We start from the raw sequence: 20,815 nt of genomic DNA on the forward strand, positions 1-20,815 counted from the left end.
TTGCTCTTTATTTTCAACACTTTCTTTGCTGTTTTTATATATTTTTATTTATATATATTTGATCACTACATGATCAAATAGTTGGTAGATATGTGGTTACAGGAAGTGAGAACACAAGTGGCTCTAGGGTAAAATGTGTCTAAAAGAATATAAGAAATGTAAAGAACTAGATATTAATATTTTTTTCCAATTATTTATATTGATACTTATTTTTAAATTTAAAATGTATTTTCTCTATGATTATAAAAATAATAATGCTTATCACAAAAAGAAAAGTAGAAAAACAACCATTGTTAGTGCTTTGGGTATATTTCCTTTCAATCTTCTAAAAACTGCATCTTTTTTCCTTGATACCCAATTGAAACCATAACACATATTCAATTTTTTCACCTAGCACAATAATACATTTTTGAATTTTAATTTATAATTTAGTAACAACACATACTTTAAATTCTTCTATATATTACTAAGAATTTAATGGTTAAAAGGTACTCAACAATCATCAGGAACAAGGGTAAAGTTTTAGTGTGAAAGAGAGATGCCTATCTAAGTATACTATTTATTTAAGCAATAGACACTGACTAAACAGCACTATACAAACCTGGCACCCTTATCAATTAACATGCTTATCAATTAACATGCAAAGGTGAAACAGACTCAGTCTGTTCACAATCTAGCAGTTCTAGGTCGTCATGAATTTACATGAATGAACTATGTTGTAATTCACAAAATCAATTGCAGTTTCTAATAAAATGGTGGTGACATATTTGTATTTACTCTGATTTTGAATATTACCAGACTCCAATTTTGAATACGAACAACTAATAAAAGAATGATCGTTTTAGCCTTATTATTCCTGGTTCCAACCAAAATAAACATTTTAAGTCAACCAAGGTCAGTACTTTAAATAACTGGAGAAATGTTCTGGAGAAAAAGATTTAATTATGTTACTCTAGTACCTTGGGTCTTTTTCTGTGTAAAAACGTTCATTACGTTTGTTATCACCAAAAGTGGCTCGATATACGTCATGACAGCGAAGGTTCCTCTGGAAGGTGTAGAATAAAACATCTTCATCTTCCTCATCCTTTACCCATTCTGAAAGAAAATAATGAGATAATTATACATAATCACCTACATATCATTAAAAAAAAAAAGGCATAGCACATTCTAATTCTGAATGCCAATAAGAACATATAAAAGTTTATCCCTGGAAATCTAAATATTTGACTGTATCTAATCTGTGCTGTATATAAGCCAGAGAGCTTTCCTGAGAATAAACCTCTACTACACCATTCCAAGGTTTCAAGTAGTTATCAGTCTCAGGGTACTCAAGTTTCTAAATAAGAGCTAAATGCTCAATATTTAGCAAATACATTGGTAAAGTCACATTTGCTTTTAGGAGGTGAATTCTGTTTCAGTCTACAACTTGAAACTGTAAGTTTGAAGAAATACTGCATCTTTCTCTCATGTGTAAACCACCTTCTCTGTCTGCTTTCAAGCCACAGGATATCTCCAACTACCAAACACAATTTTATGCTGATTCTTGATCCTACCAGAAGCTGTCAACAGAAGTTTGTACACAATTACATTATGACTGCCACCTGGCTGACAGTGATTATAAATCATCATTGTATAATATGCACCGTGATTTCACAAGTTCAAATGTACTAAATATGTCTTAGAATTCAATAGTTAGGGTATAATTTCAATTCACTGCAATAATATTTAAACAATGGAGAAAATGATGGCAGAATATGAAAAGAGAGGACAAAATGTAACATATGCACCACTTGATGCTAAATTTAAAGTTAGTTCTATTACCAAAAATGTCACAGCTTCCATTGATAAATAGGTTAGTTTAACACATACCAAGTTCTTTGGGCAGTGACTTTGGGCAATTTGCTGTAACAGTTCTATAAGATAACATGAAATTGAAAAAATATATTCAAGCTTAAAGTTGAATAAAATATTAAGATGCAACTTATGTGTAAAAATTTATTCTAGATAATAATTTGGCAAAGAATTACTGATAAATCAAAATGTATTGTACGACACGGACTCTAATTATAACTCTTTCAAAAACACGAGTATTTCAAAATTACCCATCTAGATATATACTTAAATAAGGCAAGGTTTCCTGAATAAGAGGTACATAGGAAGATGTATAGTGCACAGAGATATGTGGATCAGGCATTCACCTTCTCCCCCCACCACATGGGCCAAAAAAAAAGTTTCAAAAGTGTTACTGTTGCCTTTCAACACAGAGGACTATTTTGGTTGGTGGCTTACCAAAACTGGACACATTTGGGAAAGAAGCTTCCATTACAGGCTGATCGCTGAGCTTTATAATTACACAGGTAGATGCTTCAGAATCCTCAGTTCTTATCTTGGCAGCCACATATTTTTCATCTGGAGCAACTCTGATACAATCAATGAAGGGCTGGTCTAACTTAAGTTCCTCCAAATTGAATAAAACTTCATAATTATCATTGTCTGCTGCATAAAGAAAAATATGAAAGTGATACTTTCACAGGATGTACTTTAAAAAATTAAAACTGTATTTTAATGTTTTAAATTAGAATTCCCATTCTGTAAGAGGTCATATCCTAGCTTCTTTCAACAATGGCAGCTTAACTTGCACATAAACTGACAATAAGTTATTTAATATTACCTTATGCTATTCAATATTATTCCGTGCATCAACCTGAGACATTATTTGATATTGTTATAGTCTAGTTTAGTATTTACAGACCATACAGAATCTAGAAAGTGAATATAAATGACAATTAATAATATACGTCAAGTGCCTAGCATAGTACCTAAGACACAGCAGATGCTCAAAAAATGCTAGATGCCGTCTCCATTCTCCCTGCCAAAGCTTCTGAGTCTAACTATATCCTACACAAACCCAGAGATTAAAAACTAGTCATTTAAAAAATTCAGAAATAATCTTAAAAAAAATCTTTTCTCTATCTTTGAGAAATTAATAAATTTCCTATAAAAATATGAAATCTGAAAATTAGAGCATGTAAAAAGAAAAATTGTGGTGTACCTTCTTCATCTTTGGAACGAACCAAGCAACAACCTTCTTGGTAATAAACAAAACCACCATGTTTAACCTGATGATAAAAGAAACACGCAATTTACTTAAAAACAATTTAACCTTTTCATGGTCTGACTATTCAAGATGAAGATGAAATGAGGCCTCTTATGAAAAACAGACCTGTTGAAGTATATGAATGAATACATATGAAATATAAAATTGACCATTTTTACAATATAGTTGATAAGATATGGTTTTCATATGTTCATGACCACTAGCGGGGTTTTTAATAGATAAACAAGAGGCAATAAAGAAAAGGTATAACAGAATCTATTAGTTCTCACAACTGTACAAACCACTTCTGCTATATTTTAGAAACATCTGATACCTGTACAGTGGGGGTCAATTAACAGAAATCAAGTGGCATCTTTAAGATAATCCAAAATGAAGCAGATGAGGAAACTGTGGCTCAGACTAGCCTGAAAACCCAGTCAATAACTTTCTGAGACTCTTTCCTTTAAAATATGCTGTCACCAACAACTATACACAGTCTTGATTTAACACAATTTCATCTGTTGTAGGGTGACAAATACAATTTGAAATTGAGAGAATGAATATTACCAAAATTTAAAGAGTGTTCTTGTCTAATGCCTACATATTAAATGTAATTGATGGGCTGATATGATTTCAGTGGCTTACAACACATTTATTATCTGTTAGTGACATAATTTGAACCTGGAGTTCCTTATTCTTAACCTACTATTTCTATTCTACTATGTATGTGATTTTCACCTATTGTGGTTCTATTTTCCAATTTTATTGAAAATTCAATTCATTTCTTTCTTTCTTTCTTTCTTTCTTTATTTTTTTGGAGACAGAGTCTTGCTCTGTCACCCAGGCTGGAGTGCAGCGGTGCAATCGCAGCTCACTGCAACCTCTGCATCCTGAGTTGAAGCGATTCTCCTGCCTCAGCCTCCCGAGTGACTAGGACTACAAGCACCCGCCACCATGCCCAGCTAAGTTTTGTATTTTTAGTAGAGATGGGGTTTCACCATGTTGGCTAGGCTAGTCTTGAACTCCTGAACTCAGGTGATCTGCCCACCTTGACTTCCCAAAGTGCTGGGATTACAGGCGTAAGCCACTGCGCGCCGGCCCTCAATTCATTTTGATTGAATATTCATGATTGTGATAACCATAAAATGGTTAAACAGATACTTGGCTTTCATGGTATTATACTACTTAAAGTGAATTCCTTTTATTAAAAAATTTAGACAAAACAATCAAGTAATTTTCAAATAATAACAAAGTATGAACTAGTTTCATTTGAACTTCTCCTTAGAATCATTAAAAAATTCTTAAATCAGGGCTGGGCATGGCGGCTCACACCCATAATCTCAGCACTTTGGGAGGCCAAGGTGGGAGGGTTCCTTGAGCCTAGGAGTTCAAGATCAGCTTGGGCAACATAGTAAGACCCTGTCTCTTCATTTTTTTTTTTTTTTTTTAATCAGAACTGATTGTTTGCAAAAACCAGAATTAATATATTACAGTTGAAAATTCATCTTAGTTTCAATCATTACATTTATTGAAAGATGTAAAGGATCACATTCTGTGATCACAATCTGTGAAGTCTTTGCTTTTTAAGTTTTTCAGCATATTTTAAAGGCCAAAAGTAGTATAATCTTGATGTAGATTATGTCTCTAAACCACAAGGTATCTCATTTGCATCTTGATTGGTAATATCAAAAATTTTTTTTAAAGACATGAGGTATCTTACTTCCACATTGATGATTTCATATTCTTCTTGTGGCTGTGTTTCTAATTTTGTTCTCACTTTTTCAAATGCATCCATGTTTTCTGGAAGGAGTTTTTCGTTTTCTTGTTTAACAGGCTGAAGATCCTGGAAAAAGTTTTGTTATGATCAAAATATTTCAAACTAGAGGAAAAAAATTTTTGCTTTTTAAAGATAAGGTCTATGGTATAGACCTAATATTGTACAAAAAATAAATAAGATTAAATAGCATGCATTTCACAGATTTTAAATGTTCTTTCCTAGGCTCATCAATAAAAAGATCTCTTTTTCATTAAAAAAAGTAAACAAAGGAAATAAGATAGACATGTGATGGTTATACGATTATTTTAGATGAATAAGTCTTTAAGCAGCAGGAATACTAAGCAGCTCAGAAAAATGTTCAGAAATACTATGGGGAAAATTTATACACAATTAAGGAGAAAATAAAATTCCATGAACTTTTACATATTTAATAGGAAAGTCAGGTAAATAACAAAATATTTGGAGTTTTATAAGTACTGAAGTACCTCCTAAAGGAAGGGAAATATCAAAGAAGTGGAAGACATTATCATTACTAGTAAATGTTCACTATTACTTTATTCACAGCCAGAGTGGTAAGAAATAGTTTCCTACTTCATTAATTATAATTTTCTACTTTTTAAATTTTTAAAATTTAAATGGGTCTGAGAACCAAGGGATATAATTTTCTTTTCTTGTGGGAATAACTAACCCCCAAAACAGAAATGTTTATCAAATCAAAAAGTGAACTGGTGAGGTGCAGTGGCTCACGCCTGTAACCCCAGCACTTTGGGAGGCCAAGGAGAATGGATCACTTGAGCCCAGGAATTCAAGACCAGCCTGAGCAACATGGTGAGACTCCATCTCTATAAAAAATACAAAAGAATTTAGCCAGGTGTGATGGCACATGCCTGTAGTCCCAGCTACTTGGGAAGCTGAGGTGGGAGGGATCACCTGAGCCCGGGAGGTCAAGGCTGCAGTGAGGCGTGATCATGCCATTGCACTCCAGCATGCAGAGTGAGACCCTGTCTCAAAAAAAAAAAAAAAAAAAAAAGGAATTAATGCCTAATGAAACAGAGCTCCTTTTACAGTTTCTTTGAGGAAAAACAGTATGGTCACTTTATGAAAGGAAGAACCAGGAAAAATAATACAAAATTAATGAACATGAGTGGAGATACAGATGAAAGCTAAATAAGCATTCACTGTGTCTTATCAAGAGTGACTAATAAGCTAAGAGCTTTACTTGAGTTCTGGTAAGCAAATAAATATCATATAAATCATTACAATTTGGATAAAGCAAAACCTCAGTTTTCAAATTTAAAAACTGTTCAATAATTCAACACTCCAGTGATTTGCCTTGTTTAAGCAAAAGAATTCTGGCCAAGAATTTTTACTTCAGTTCTCTGCCAAAGATGACAATTGTACCGTGATTTGCACAGAAGGGGGACTTAAGTCTTTGGTAAAGACCTCCAACAGCTGGAAAGTATTTATTGCATAAATATGTCCAAGATACTTTACCAACATTGTAGAGAATGTAAGCTATAAATATAGTTTATATTACAAAGAGTGTACAATCTAAAATTAAACACAAGAATATAACAGAAAAATCACCAAAATAAATTAAATGGAAAATAATCATTTTCACAAAGGTTTTCCTTTTAGATTTTTTTTGGATACATTATTATTTGAATTTGATTAAAATTAGCAATAATGGTTGTTATGATAGTCTCAACTTACAATTTAGCCTCTACTTACAATCATATAATATTCTGAATTTTTTTTAAGAGACAGGGTCTCACTATGTTGCCCAGGCTGGACTCAAACTCCTGGGTTCAAGCAATCTTCCTGCCTCAGCCTCCCAAGTAGACGGGACTATAGGTGTGTGCCACCTCATTCCACACAGTTAATTTTTTGAGTAATTATTCCAAGATCAAATACTGGAGGCTTATATTTTTATTTTTCATTCATTTTTTAAGCATTTCTACAAAATCTATGGTTGATCTTTAAAGTGGTGAAGTGGTGAGACATGATATCTATATCAATAATCCCCTATCACCATCATAAGTCAGAAGATAAATAGAAATCTATCCTGAAACTGTAAAATAGCAATAGGAGCTGCCTTTGCATTTCTAGATTCGGGATTGTCTGTTCTGTAATCTCCATTAAAACTTTTGAAGTAGAGTCAGGATTATCTCTCTACTACCCTGTAGCTTTTAAGCACATTCTAGGTCATGGAGCTGGGTTCTGTCACTTTTAAATACTCATTCTTACTGACAGCCATAGCCAACACAGAGCCAAAAGCAACAGAGCGGGCTCCAAAATCCATCTTCTTAACTTTACATTCCTGATTAACATTTTTCTGTCATAAATCCAAATAAACTGAGCTTATCTGAACCAAAATAACTCTGAAAGCAATAGGATTTTTGACTGACTTAATGAAATTCAGGCAGAACTCAACAGCGTTCTAAGTAACTCTTCCAAAGGAATTACTTCCATGGAAACTGATATTTTATATAGTATTCATTAAGTACTCCAGGTTACTTTTGGTTTTTGTTCTGTCCCAAGGACACCTGCTAAGTGTTTTAAGCTTTCATTTCAATTTCAGCTAGCAATATCATTAGGGTACACAGCTAAAGCCATCCATTTTAGCCAGGTATCTTAACACTTTAAGTAGTCCAGTTGTTTCAAAGGCATGTACTACCCCTCAATGGAGCTGAGGTAAGGATGGCTTTACCTTCATATTTTAAGAAGGTTACTGGTACACTATCACTCCATTACTGGTAAAAAGAAGCACTCCTTCCCACTTCCCAAGTGGCCCACCACTAAATCATTTTAACAATGAAAGCTGTTATAAAATAGGAGAATGTTATGTGTTAACTTTATCTTGGCAAAGACGCTGAACTCTAAAGATAAAAAAAAAGGTGAAGTAGAAAGACAATGGACAGCCCTTCAGTCAGGACTAATTAGCCATTAGTAAATGGCTAATTCTAAGGCTAGGGCAGGGAGAAAATACCTGGTAGGTTTGGGAAATCTTATGCCAGAAAATAAGGAGTGCTCAAAGTTTAATGGAGACATGTCAAAAGAATATAAGTGTCAACTGAAGGGGTTTCTACTGGCCACATTTTGGACAATTTGAGCATCAAAAAGAATAATAAACAAATAATACGTTGAAAAAACAGAAATCCACAGCAATTGAAAAACAGAATGCAATATGAAGCATTTCAATTTAGGAAAACAGAAAAAGTAAATCTTAAGGAAGTAGAAGAAAGGAAAGAAAGTCAATTTTTGAAATTAAATTGGTAACAATGAAACTAAAGAGAATCAAATTAAAAGTTGGTTCTTTTAGAAACCTATTAAAAACAATGCAAAACTGATAATCACTAACTCTTAAAGAAATTAAATGGTAATTAAGTGTCCCCTTCTTGAAAGAGACACCAAGCCCAGATGCAGAAAGGTAGCTTTCTTGGATCTTCAAGAAACAGCTAATCTTTTCATATGTCAACTATTTAAGAAAACAGTAAAAGAAGTAAAACTACTCATTTTATTAGGCTAATATAACCTTGACATCAAAATTAGACAATGATGATATGAGACAATTAAAACATCAATCTTATTCTAAAACAAAATGTGATAAAATCAATTAATTTTAAAAAGCACAAAATAAAAACAGTAATAGTAATACTTATTAAACTTTATGTGACCAAGAAGGATTTCTTCCTAAGAATGAAAGGATGGTCCAACATCAGAAAAAAAATCTATCAATGTAATCTAACACAAATAAAAGAGATAAATCTTAGAGCCATTTTCAATAAATGCAGGGAAAAAATAAAAAATAATCACCATGCTTTAAAACAATGATAAAACCTTAAATTAGGAATTGAGAGGAACTTCCCTGACTTAATAGTTTCTGTCAGTTATCTTACACAGAAATATACTAAATCTGTAATAAAAATACTTGAAATTAATTCATATCAGCATACATGGTATTTAGCAACCATGAAACAGCAACGAGATTTCCAAAATTTTAATTATATTCATGTAAAATAACTAATTGTATTTGCTGTTAACTCATTTTGTTTTTTAAAGGCAACTGTTAAATGAAGGAAACTTGTTCCTTTCATCTTCTGCCTCCAATTCTTCTCCTTACTCCCTTCTCTAGAGCCCAGACTTTTGCCCTTCTTATGCCACTGACTGCTCCTGTCAAGGTCACTGAATGGCCACCACATTGCAAAGTGCAAAAGTTAATTTTCAGTCTTCATATTACCTGACCTATCAGCATCATGATACAACTGATCACTTCCTTCTCTTAAAAACACTTTCCTTTACTTAGGCTTCCAGGACACCTCATTCTCCTTGTTTTCCTCTTATTTCACTAGCCCTTCCTTCTCAGTATCTTTAGCTGGTTCCTTGTCAACTCCCTGGCTTTTTTTTTTTTTTTGAGACAGTTTTGCTCTTATTGCCCAGGCTGGAGTGCAATGGCGCAATTTTGGTTCACTGCAACCTCCACCTCCCGGGTTCAAGCGATTCTCCTGCCTCAGCCTCCCAAGTAGCTGGGATTACAGGCACTTGCCATCATGCCGGCTAATTTTTTTTTTTGTATTTTTAGTAGAGATGGGGCTTCATCATGTTGGCCAGGCTGGTCTGAAACTCCTGACCTCAGGTGATCCACCCGCCTTGGCCTCCCGAAGTGCTGGGATTACAGGCGTGAGCCACAGGGCCCGGCATCTCCCTGGCTTTTTAACACTGGTAGGGCTCAGTTCCTGCACTAAGCGCTTCTCTTCTTTGCAGTCTGCACTAATTCCCTTGGTGATCTCATCCAGTCATGACCTTAAATACTATTTATATGCTGAGGACTCCCAAATTTATAGCTGTAGCCTGAACAACCCTGAACAAGTTGAACTTGTATATCTAACTGACTACCCAACATTTCTACTTAGATGTCTAATATGCCAAAATACGTCCAAATCTGAACTTTAAATCTCCCCATATATCCCTTGCCCTGTTAAAAAAAACAAACAAACAAACAACAACAAAAACCCTGTTCTCCAATCTTTCCAATTTACATAAACGACAAATCTGTTCTCTCTGTTACTCAGGCTTAAAGCATTAGAGTTGGCTTTGTCTTTTTCTCTTGCCACAAACAAGTGGTCTGCTAAACCCTGTCAATTCTACTTTCAACATATATCTAGAATCTGACCACTTCTCACACTTGGACTGGACTACTCGGCTAGTACTCTCATCATTTCTCCCTTGGATTACTGCAAAAGCTCAAAGTTTTCTCTGCTTCTGCACTTGCCTCCCAGTCTATTTTCAACAAAGGTGCTTGTGTGAGTCTAAAGTCAGATTGCGTTACTCCACTCAAAACCCTCCAATGGTTTCCCATCTTGCTCAAGAGGAAAAGCAAAAATTCTTACAATGGTCTACAAAGTCCTAAAGAATCTTGTCCCATTACATTGCTGATCTAATCTACCACTACACGCCAAGCCCACTTATTCCAGTTAATCCATACTTGATGTTTCTTGAACATATCAAGTTTGCTCCCGTATCAGTTTCTTAGAACTTAGGCCCTACGCCCAAATATCTCCTTGAAGCTATTGCTCAAAAGTCATCTTCTAAGTTAGGCCTTTCCTAACCATTTTACAAAAATAACACCCCTCCCTATCCCCACACTGCCTATTCACATCTTCCCTTTTTTTTCTTTTCTTCACCACCATACCTATCGCTTCTGACATATTTTGTATTTCATTCATGTAATACTTTTTATTTTTTTGAGAGATGAAGTCTTGCTTGTGTCACCTCAGTTGGAGTGCAGTGGCATGATCTGGGCTCATTGCAACCTCTGCCTCCTGGGCTCAAGCAATCGATCCTTGACCTCAGCCTCTCAAGTAGCTGGCTAGGACTACAGGTGCCATCATGCCCAGTTAATTTTTGCATTTTTTGTAGAGACAGGGTTTTGCCATGTTGCCCAGGCTGTTCTTGAACTCCTGAGCTCAAGCAATGAGCCCACCTCAGCCTCCCAAAGTGTATTACAGGCATGACTCATTGCACCTAACCTTGTTCATGTAATTCTTTATTCTTTCTTTCTTCCTTTCTCAAGTAGAACGGTAAGCTTCACGAAGGCAGGGATTTTTGTTTATTTTGTTCAGTGTTAAATCTCCAATGCCTAGAATGGTGCATGGTAGGTGTTCAACAAATATTTGCTGAGTTGAATAAAATTCAGACAGCACAAAACATAAAATGAAAAAAACAAAAGATATCATCAAGTGAAAAGAAATATTAATAGGACAAATATGGAGAAGATATCTACAGCACATACGAAAGACAAAGGACATGTAAAGAAATCTTATGAATCAGTAAGAAAAGGATAAACAATTAAAAGAAGGTCAAAAGGGGTGCGGTTCCAAGATGGCTGAATAGGAACAGCTCCAGGCTACAGCTCCCAGAGTGTGGACAGAGATGGGTGATTTCTGCATTTTCAGCTGAGGTACTGGGTTCATCTCACTGCGGTGTGTTGGACAGTGGGTGCAGGACAGTGAGTGCAGCCCACCGAGCGAGAGCCAAAGCAGGACCAGGCATCGCCTCACCTGGGAAGCTCAAGCGGTAAAGGAATTCCTTTTCCTAGCTAAGTGAAACCATGACACACAACACCTGGAAAATTGGGTCACTCCCACCCTAATATTGCGCTTTTCCAAGGGTCTCAGCAAACAGCACACCAGGAGATTATTTCCCGTGCCTGGCTCGGAGGGTCCCATGCCCACGGGGGCCTCCCTCATTGCTAGCACAGCAGTCTGAGATCTAACACCAAGGTGGCAGTGAGGCTGGGGGAGGGGCTCCCACCATTGCTGAGGCTTGAGTAGGTAAACAAAGCGGCCAGGAACCTCGAACTGGGTGGAGCCCACTGCAGCTCAAGAAGGCCTGCCTGCCTCTGTAGACTCCACCTCTGGGGACAGAGCAGAGTCAAACAAAAGGCAGGAGAAACCTCTGCAGATTTAAATGTCCCTGTCTGACAGCTTTGAAGAGAGCAGTGGTTCTCCCAGCATGGAGTTTGAGATCTGAGAACAGAGAGACTGCCTCTCAATGGGGTCCCTGACCCCTGAGTAGCCTAAGTGGGAGGCACCCCCTAGTAGGGGCAGACTGACACCTCACACGGCTGGGTTCCCCTCTGAGACAAAGCTTCCAGAGGAGGGATCAGGCAGCAAAAATTGCTGTTCATCAATATTCACTCTTCCGCAGTCTCTGCTGCTGATACCCAGGCAAACAGGGTCTGGAGTGGACCTCCAGCAAACTCCAACAGACCTGCAGCTGAGGGTCCTGTTAGAAGGAAAACTAACAAACAGAAAGGACATCCACACCAAAACCCCATCTGTACGTCACCATCATCAAAGCCCAAAGGTAGATAAAACCACAAAGATGGGGAAAAAACAGAGCAGAAAAGCTGAAAATTCTAAAAATCAGAGTGCCTCTCCCCCTCCAAAGGAATGCAGATCCTCGCCAGCAATGGAACAAAGCTGGACAGAGGATGACTTTGACGAGTTGAGAGAAGAAGGCTTCAGACGATCAAACTTCTCCGAGCTAAAGAAGGAAGTTCGAACCCATTGCAAAGAAGCTAAAAACCTTCAAAAAAGATTAGATGAATGGCTAATTAGAATAACCAATGTAGAGAAGTCCTTAAATGACCTTGATAGAGCTGAAAACCATGGCACAAGAACTACGTGATAAATGCACAAGCTTCAGTAACTGATTCAATCAAAGAAAGGGTATCAGTGATTGAAGATCAAATGAATGAAATGAAGCGAGAAGAGAAGAGTAAAAAGAAACGAATAAAGCCTCTAAGAAATATGGGACTATGTGATAAGACCAAATCTATATCTGATTGGTTTACCTGAAAGTGACAGGTAGAATGGAACCAAGTTGGAAAACACTCTGCAGGATATTATCCAGGAGAACTTCCCCAACCTAGCAAGGCATCCACTGAACATTCAAATTCAGGAAATACAGAGAACGCCACAAAGATACTCCTCAAGAAGAGCAACTCCAAGACACATAATTGTCAGATACACCAAAGTTGAAATGAAGGAAAAAATGTTAAGGGCAGCCAGAGAGAAAGCTCAGGTTACCCACAAAGGGAAGCCCATCAGACTAACAGCGGATCTCTCGGCAGAAACTCTACAAGCCAGAAGAGAGTGGGGGCCAATATTCAACATTCTTAAAGAAAATAATTTTCTTTTTTTTTTGAGACAGAGTCTCACTTTGTCGCCCAGGCTGGAGTGCAGTGGCACGATCTCGGCTCACTGCAAGCTCTGCCTCCCGGGTTCATGCCATTCTGCTGCCTCAGCCTCCTGAGTAGCTGGGACTACAGGCACCCACCACCACGCCCGGCTAATTTTTTGTATTTTTAATGGAGACAGGGTTTCACCGTGCATGCCAGGATGGTCTTGATCTCCTGACCTCATGATCTACCCGCCTCGGCCTCCCAAAGTGCTGTGATTACAGGCGTGAGCCACCGCACCCGGCAAAGAAAAGAATTTTCAACCCAGAATTTCATATCCAGCCAAACTAAGTTTCATAAGTGAAGGAGAAATAAAATCCTTTACAAACAAGCAAATGCTGAGAGATTTTGTCACCACCAGGCCTGCCTTACAAGAGATCCTGAAGGAAGCACTAAACATGGGAAGGAACAACCGGTACCAGCCACTGCAAAAACATGCCAGAATGTAAAGACCATTGATGCTAGGAAGAAAATGCATCAACTAACGAGCAAAATAACCAGCTAAATCATAATGACAGGATCAAATTTACACATAACAATATTAACCTTAAATGTAAATGGGCCAAATGCTCCAATTAAAGGACACAAACTGGCAAATTGGATAAAGAGTCAAGACCCATCAATCTGCTGTATTCAGGAGATGCATCTCACATGCAGAGACACACATAGGCTCAAAATAAAGGGATGGAGGAAGCTCTACCAAGCTAATGGAAAACAAAAAAAAGGCAGGGGTTGCAATCCTAGTCTCTGATAAAACAGACTTTAAACCAACAAAGATCAAAAGAGACAAAGAAGGCCATTACATAATGGCAAAGGGATCAATTCAACAAGAAGAGCTAACTATTCTAAATATATATGCACCCAATACAGGAGCACCCAGATTCATAAAGCAAGTCCTTAGAGACTTACAAAGAGACTTAGACTCCCACACAATAATAATGGGAGACTTTAACACCCCACTGTCAACATTAGACAGATGAACGAGACAGAAAGTTAACAAGGATATTCAGGAATTGAACTCAGCTCTGCACCAAGTGGACCTAATAGACATCTACAGAACTCTCCACCCCAAATCAACAGAATATACATTCTTCTCAGCACCACATTGCACTTATTCCAAAATTGACCACATAGTTCGCAGTAAAGCACTCCTCAGCAAAGGTAAAAGAACAAAAATTATAACAAACTGTCTCTCAAAGTGCAATCAAACTAGAACTCAGGATTAAGAAACTCACTCAAAACCGCTCAACTACATGGAAACTGAACAACCTGTCCCTAAATGACTACTGGGTACATAATGAAATGAAGGCAGAAATAAATATGTTCTTTGAAACCAATGAGAACAAAGATACAACATACCAGAATCTCTGGGACACATTTAAAGCAGTGTGTAGAGGGAAATTTATAGCACTAAATGTCCACAAGAGAAAGCAGGAAAGATCTAAAATTGACACCCTAACATCACAATTAAAAGAACTCGAGTAGCAAGAGCAAACACATTCAAAAGCCAGCAGAAGGCAAGAAATAACTAAGATCAGAGCAGAACTGAAGTCAGAGACACAAAAAAAAAACCCTTCAAAAAAATCAATGAATCCAGGAGCTGGTTTTTTGAAAAGATCAACAAAATTGATAGACCGCTAGCAAAACTAATAAAGAAGAAAAGAGAGAAGAATCAAATAGATGCAATACAAAATGATAAAGGGGATATCACTACCGACCCCACAGAAATACAAACTACCATCAGAGAATACTATAAACACCTCTATGTAAATAAACTAGAAAACCTAGAAGAAATGGATAAATTCCTGGACACATACACCCTCCCAAGACTAAACCACGAAGAAGTTGAATCCCTGAATAGACCAATAACAGGCTCTGAAATTGAGGCAATAATTAATAGCCTACCAACCAAAAAAGGTCCAGGACCAGATGGATTCACAGTCAAATTCTACCAGAGGTACAAAGAGGAGCTGGTACCATTCCTTCTGAAACTATTCCAATCAATAGAAAAAGAGGGAATCCTCCCTAACTCATTTTATGAGGCCAACATCATCCTGATACCAAAGCCTGGCAGAGACACAACAAAAAAAGAGAATTTTAGACCAATCTCCCTGATGAACATCGATGCAAAAATCCTCAATAAAATACTGGCAAACTGAATCCAGCAGTACATCAAAAAGCTTATCCACCATGATCAAGTGGGCTTCATCCGTGGGATGCAAGGCTAGTTCAACATACGCAAATCAATAAACGTAATCCACCATATAAACAGAACCAGACAAAAACCACATGATTATCTCAATAGACGCAGAAAAGGCCTTTGACAAAATTCAACAGCCCTTCATGTTAAAAACTCTCAATAAATTCAGTATTGATAGAACGTATCTCAAAATACTAAGAGCTACTTATGACAAACCCACAGCCAATATCATACTGAATGGGCAAAAACTGGAAGCATTCCGTCTGAAAACTGGCACAAGACAGGGATGCCGACCGGGCGCGGTGGCTCAAGCCTATAATCCTAGCACTTTGGGAGGCCGAGACGGGCGGATCACGAGGTCAGGAGATCGAGACCATCCTGGCTAACACGGTGAAACTCCGTCTCTACTAAAAAAATACAACAAAAACTAGCCGGGCGAGGTGGCAGGCGCCTGTAGTCCCAACTACTCGGGAGGCTGAGGCAGGAGAATGGCCTAAACCCGGGAGGCGGAGCTTACAATGAGCTGAGATCCGGCCACTGCACTCCAGCCTGGGCGACAGAGCCAGACTCCTTCTCAAAAAAAAAAAAAAAAAAAAAAGGGCAGGGATGCCCTTTCTCACCACTCCTATTCAACATAGTGTTGGAAGTTCTGGCCAGGGCAATCAGGCAGGAGAAAGAAATAAAGGATATTCAATTAGGAAAAGAGGAAGTCAAATTGTTCCTGTTTGTAGATGACATGATTGTGTATTTAGAAAACTCCATCGTCTCAGCCCAAAATCTTCTTAAGCTGATAAGCAACTTCAGCAAAGTCTCAGGATACAAAATCAGTGTGCAAAAATCACAAGCATTCTTATACACTAATAACAGACAGAGAGCCAAATCATGAGTGAACTCCCATTCACAATTGTTTCAAATAGAATAAAATACCTAGGAATCCAACTTACAAGGGATGTGAAGGACCTCTTCAAGGAGAACTACAAACCACTGCTCATTGAAATAAAAGAGGACACAAACAAACGGAAGAACATTCCATGCTCATGGATAAGAAGAATTCATATACTGAAAATGGCCATACTGCCCAAGGTAATTTATAGATTCAACGCCATCCCCATTAAGCTACCAATGACTTTCTTCACAGAGTTGGAAAAAGCTACTTTGAAGTTCATATCGAACCAAAAAAGAGCCCACATTGCCAAGACAATCCTAAGCCAAAAGAACAAAGCTGGAGGCATCATGCTACCTGACTTCAAACTACACTATAAGGCTACAGTAACCAAAACAGCATGGCACTGGTACCAAAACAGAGATATAGACCAATGGAACAGAACAGAGCCCTCAGAAATAATACCACACATCTACAACCATCTGATCATTGACAAACCTGACAAAAACAAGAAATGGGGAAAGGATTCCCTATTTAATAAATGGTGCTGGGAAAACTGGCTAGCCATAATGTAGAAAGCTGAAACTGGATCCCTTCCTTACACCTTATACAAAAATTAATTCAAGATGGATTAGAGATTTAAATGTTAGACCTAAAACCATAAAAACCCTAGAAGAAAACCTAGGCAATACCATTCAGGACATACGCATGGGCAAGGATTTCATGTCTAAAACACCAAAAGCAATGGCAACAAAAGCCAAAATTGACAAATGGGATCTAATTAAACTAAAGAGCTTCTGCACAGCAAAACAAACTGCCATCAGAGTGAACAGGCAACCTACAGAATGGGAGAAAATTTTTGCAATCTACTCATCTGACAAACGACTAATATCCAGAACCTCCAAATAACTCAAATTTACAAGAAAAAACCAACCCCATCAAAACGTGGGCAAAGGATATGAATAGACACTTCTCAAAAGAAGACATTTATGCAGTCAACAGACACATGAAAAAATGCTCATCATCACTGGCCATCAGAGAAATGCAAATCAAAACCACAATGAGATACCATCTCACACCAGTTAGAATTGCGATCATTAAAAATCAGGAAACAACTGGTGCCGGAGAGGATGTGGAGAAAGAGGAACACTTTTACACTGTTGGTGGGACTGTAAACTAGTACAACCATTGTGGAAGACAGTGTAGTGTTTCCTCAAGGATCTAGAACTACAAACACCATTTGACCTAGCCATCCCATTACTTGGTATATACCCAAAGGATTATAAATCATGCTGCTATAAAGACACATGCACACATGTTTACTGCAGCACTATTCACAATAGCAAAGACTTGGAACCAACCCAAATGTCCATCAATGACAGACTGGATTAATGTGGCACATATACACCATGGAATACTATGCAGCCATAAAAAAGGATGAGTTCATGACCATTGTAGGGACATGGATGCAGTTGGAAACCATCATTCTCAGCAAACTATCTCAAGAGCAGAAAACTAAACACCGCATGTTCACTCATAGGTGGGAAATGAACAATGAGAACACTTGGACACAGTAAGGGGAACATCACACACCAGGGCCTGTTGTGGGGTGGGGAGAGGGGGGACGGATAGCATTAGGAGATATACCTAATGTAAATGATGAGTTAATGGGTGCAGCACACCAACATGGCACATGTACACATATGTAACAAACCTGCATGTTGTGCACATGTACCCTAGAACTTAAAGTATAAAAAAAAAAAAAAAATCAAAAGAAAAGAATAGGCATTCAAGAAGAAAACCCAACAGGAGCAATAAACATAAGAAAAGATGCTCACTGGCCATGAGTGGCAGCTCACGCCTGTAATCCCAGTATTTATGGAAGCTGAGGCAGGAGGAAGGCTTGAGCCCAGGAGCTTGAGACCAACCTGGGCAACACAGCAAGACTCTGTCTCTATTTAAAAAAAAAAAAAGTTTTGGATTTTAGAGCATTTTGGATTTTGGATTAGGGATGCTCTACTTGTACTACAAGATATTAAAAAAGAAAGGTACTGTGAATTAGGCTACATTACATCTACTTCTGACTCTACTAGTTTTCTTACTTAACTTTAGACACTGTGGTTTTAGTTTCTTCATTTGTTTAGAAAGAATTCACATACTTCCTGATTTTAAAACTTATTACAGGCTGGGCGCAGTGGCTCATGCCTGTAATCCCAGCACTTTGGCAGGCCAAGTCAGGCAGATTACCCTGAGGTCAGGAGTTTGAGACCAGCCTGGTCAACATGGTGAAACCCCATGTCTACTAAAAATAGAAAAAATTAGCTGGGCATGGTGGTAGGCAGCTGTAATCCCAACTACTCGGGGGACCTTGGCAGGAGAATTGCTTGAATCTGGGAGGCAGAGGTTGCAGTGACCTGAGAAGGCACCACTGCACTCCAACCTGGGTGACAGAGCGAGACTCCATCTCAAAAATAAATAAATAAATAAATACATAAATACATAAACTTATTACAAAGCTATAGTAATTAAATGTGTAATACTGGCATAAGGACATATAGAAAAATGAGGTAAAAGTTCGAGTCCAGAAATAAACCATCGAATTTATGGTCAGTTGATTTTCAGAAAGGATACCAAGACAATTCAATGGAAAAAGAACAGTCTTTTCAACAAATGTTGCTCAGACAATGGATATTCACAAGCAAAATAATAAAGTTGTACCCCAATCCCTTACACCATAAACAAAATGAACTCAAAATGGGTCACAGGGATGGGCATGGTGGCTCACGCATGTAATCCCAGCACTCTGGGAGGCTGAGGCAGGAGGATTACCTGAGCTTAGGAGTTTGAGACCAGCCCACAAAACAAAGTGAGACCCTGTCTCCACAAAAAAAAAAAAAAAAAAAAAATCAAAAAATTAGCTGGGCATGGTCGTAGTCTCAGTTGCTTGGGAGGTAAGGCAGTAAGACAGCATGAGCCCAGGAGGTTGACGCTGCAGTGAGCCATGTTTGTGCCTCTGCACTCCAGCCTGAGCAACAGAGTGAGGCCCTGCCTAAAAAAAAAAAAAAAAGTATCAAAGGCCTAAAGAAAGAGCTCCGATGGGATGATTTCTGGGATATGTTTTCTAGCAATAAAATTTATGGTTATATGAAAAAAAAACGCATTAACTATTAATTCATTCTATAAACACTTATTGCTTATCTACGATGTGGCAGTCATTATGCTATGTGCTGGCAAGATGTGTATTATAAAATTCTTGTCTTTAAGGACCTCCCAAAATAATGGGGAGACAGAAAAAGTTTAAAATGATGTAGTAATAGCAGAAGGTAAATATAGTGATATGACTCCTATGGCTTCAACTTCTATCTATATGTAACAACTCTCCCCAAATTCCAGACTCATATATCCAACTGCTACTGAAATCTCCACTTTACTAGTGAGTTACATTTATCCTTTCCACTTCTTCATCTTTTTTTTTTGAGATGGAGTCTCGCTCCCATTGCATCAGGCTGGAGTGCAGTGGCACCATCTTAGATCACTGCAATCTCTACCTCCCGGGTTCAAGTGATTCTCCTTCCTCAGCCTCCTGAGTAGCTGGGATTAGAGGCGTGTGCCACCAGGCCCGGCTAAATTTTTTTTGTATTTTCAGTAGCAATGGGGTTCCGCCATGTTGGTCAGGCTGGTCTCGAACTCCTGACCTCAGGTGATCTACCCGCCTCAGCCTCACAAAGTGCTAGGATTATAGGCATGAGATACCACGCCCGGCCTTCTTTATCCTTAAGATCTGAGTATCCGTAAGGTTACATACATGACTCTGAAATAAGTCCATCTGAAACATAAAGATAAACCAGATGTGTTTTAGAATTTTGAGATTTTTGGAATGTTAACTGGGTACCTTATCTCAGTTTACAGGGGAACAACACTGTAATCAAATGCAGTAACATTTTAGAGCTAAACATCTACTAATTGGGATAAAGATCATAATAGCTTTGTGTCAGTTTGGGTCAGGTTTTGCCCATTCTCAATATCCTCCAATCAGTTAAAAAAGAATCGTTTGTTTTCTAAGAGGCTTTTGGATTTTAGAATCCAAAGAGATGAGGAATTATCACTCAAGTTCTTCTAGTCTTCCATTAAGATGTCTCAAATAAAATGTAATCAGGGCCAGGTGCGCTGGCTCACGCCTGTAATCCCAGCACTTCGAGAGGCCGAGGTAGGCTCTTCGCTTGAGGCTGGGGTTCTAGACCAGCCTAGCCAACATGGCGAAACCCTATCTCTACTAAAAATATTAAAAAATTAGCTGGGTGTGGTGGGACATGGCTATAATCCCAGCTACTCAGGAGGCTAAGGCACGAGAATCACTCGAGCCTGGGAGGTGGAGGTTGCAGTGAGCCGAGGCTGTGCCATTGCACTACAGACTGGGTGACAGAGTGAGACACTGTCTCCAAAACAAAAAAGCAATCACCCTGTAAAGACTCTCATCTTCACTTATCTGAGTTACCGACAAGGCTTCCTACTTCCAATTTATTCTCTATTCTGTCAGCGTGATTCTTCTAAAATGCAAATCTGATTGTGCCTACATTTTTCTTTTCTTTTTTTTTTTTTTTTTTTTTTTAGAT

At 38.0% G+C, this 20,815-nt stretch overlaps 1 protein-coding gene across 4 annotated transcripts in view; it reads right to left on the reverse strand.

The window, feature by feature from the left end:
* PREPL (prolyl endopeptidase like) overlaps window positions 1-20,815 on the reverse strand; it is a 53,471-nt gene that overhangs the window by 23,709 nt on the left and 8,947 nt on the right. For all 4 annotated transcript variants that reach the window (XM_023223804.2, XM_023223802.3, XM_023223803.2 and 1 more), the window contains 4 exons: window positions 4,818-4,940; window positions 3,053-3,119; window positions 2,290-2,496; window positions 960-1,095 (listed from right to left, as the gene is read on the reverse strand). In XM_023223804.2, coding sequence (XP_023079572.1) covers window positions 960-1,095; window positions 2,290-2,496; window positions 3,053-3,119; window positions 4,818-4,892 — 485 coding nt within the window. In that variant the 5' untranslated portion in view covers window positions 4,893-4,940. The remainder of the gene's footprint in view (window positions 1-959; window positions 1,096-2,289; window positions 2,497-3,052; window positions 3,120-4,817; window positions 4,941-20,815) is intronic.

Source organism: Piliocolobus tephrosceles, chromosome 15 (assembly GCF_002776525.5).
Source record: "Piliocolobus tephrosceles isolate RC106 chromosome 15, ASM277652v3, whole genome shotgun sequence".
NCBI lineage: Eukaryota > Metazoa > Chordata > Mammalia > Primates > Cercopithecidae > Piliocolobus > Piliocolobus tephrosceles.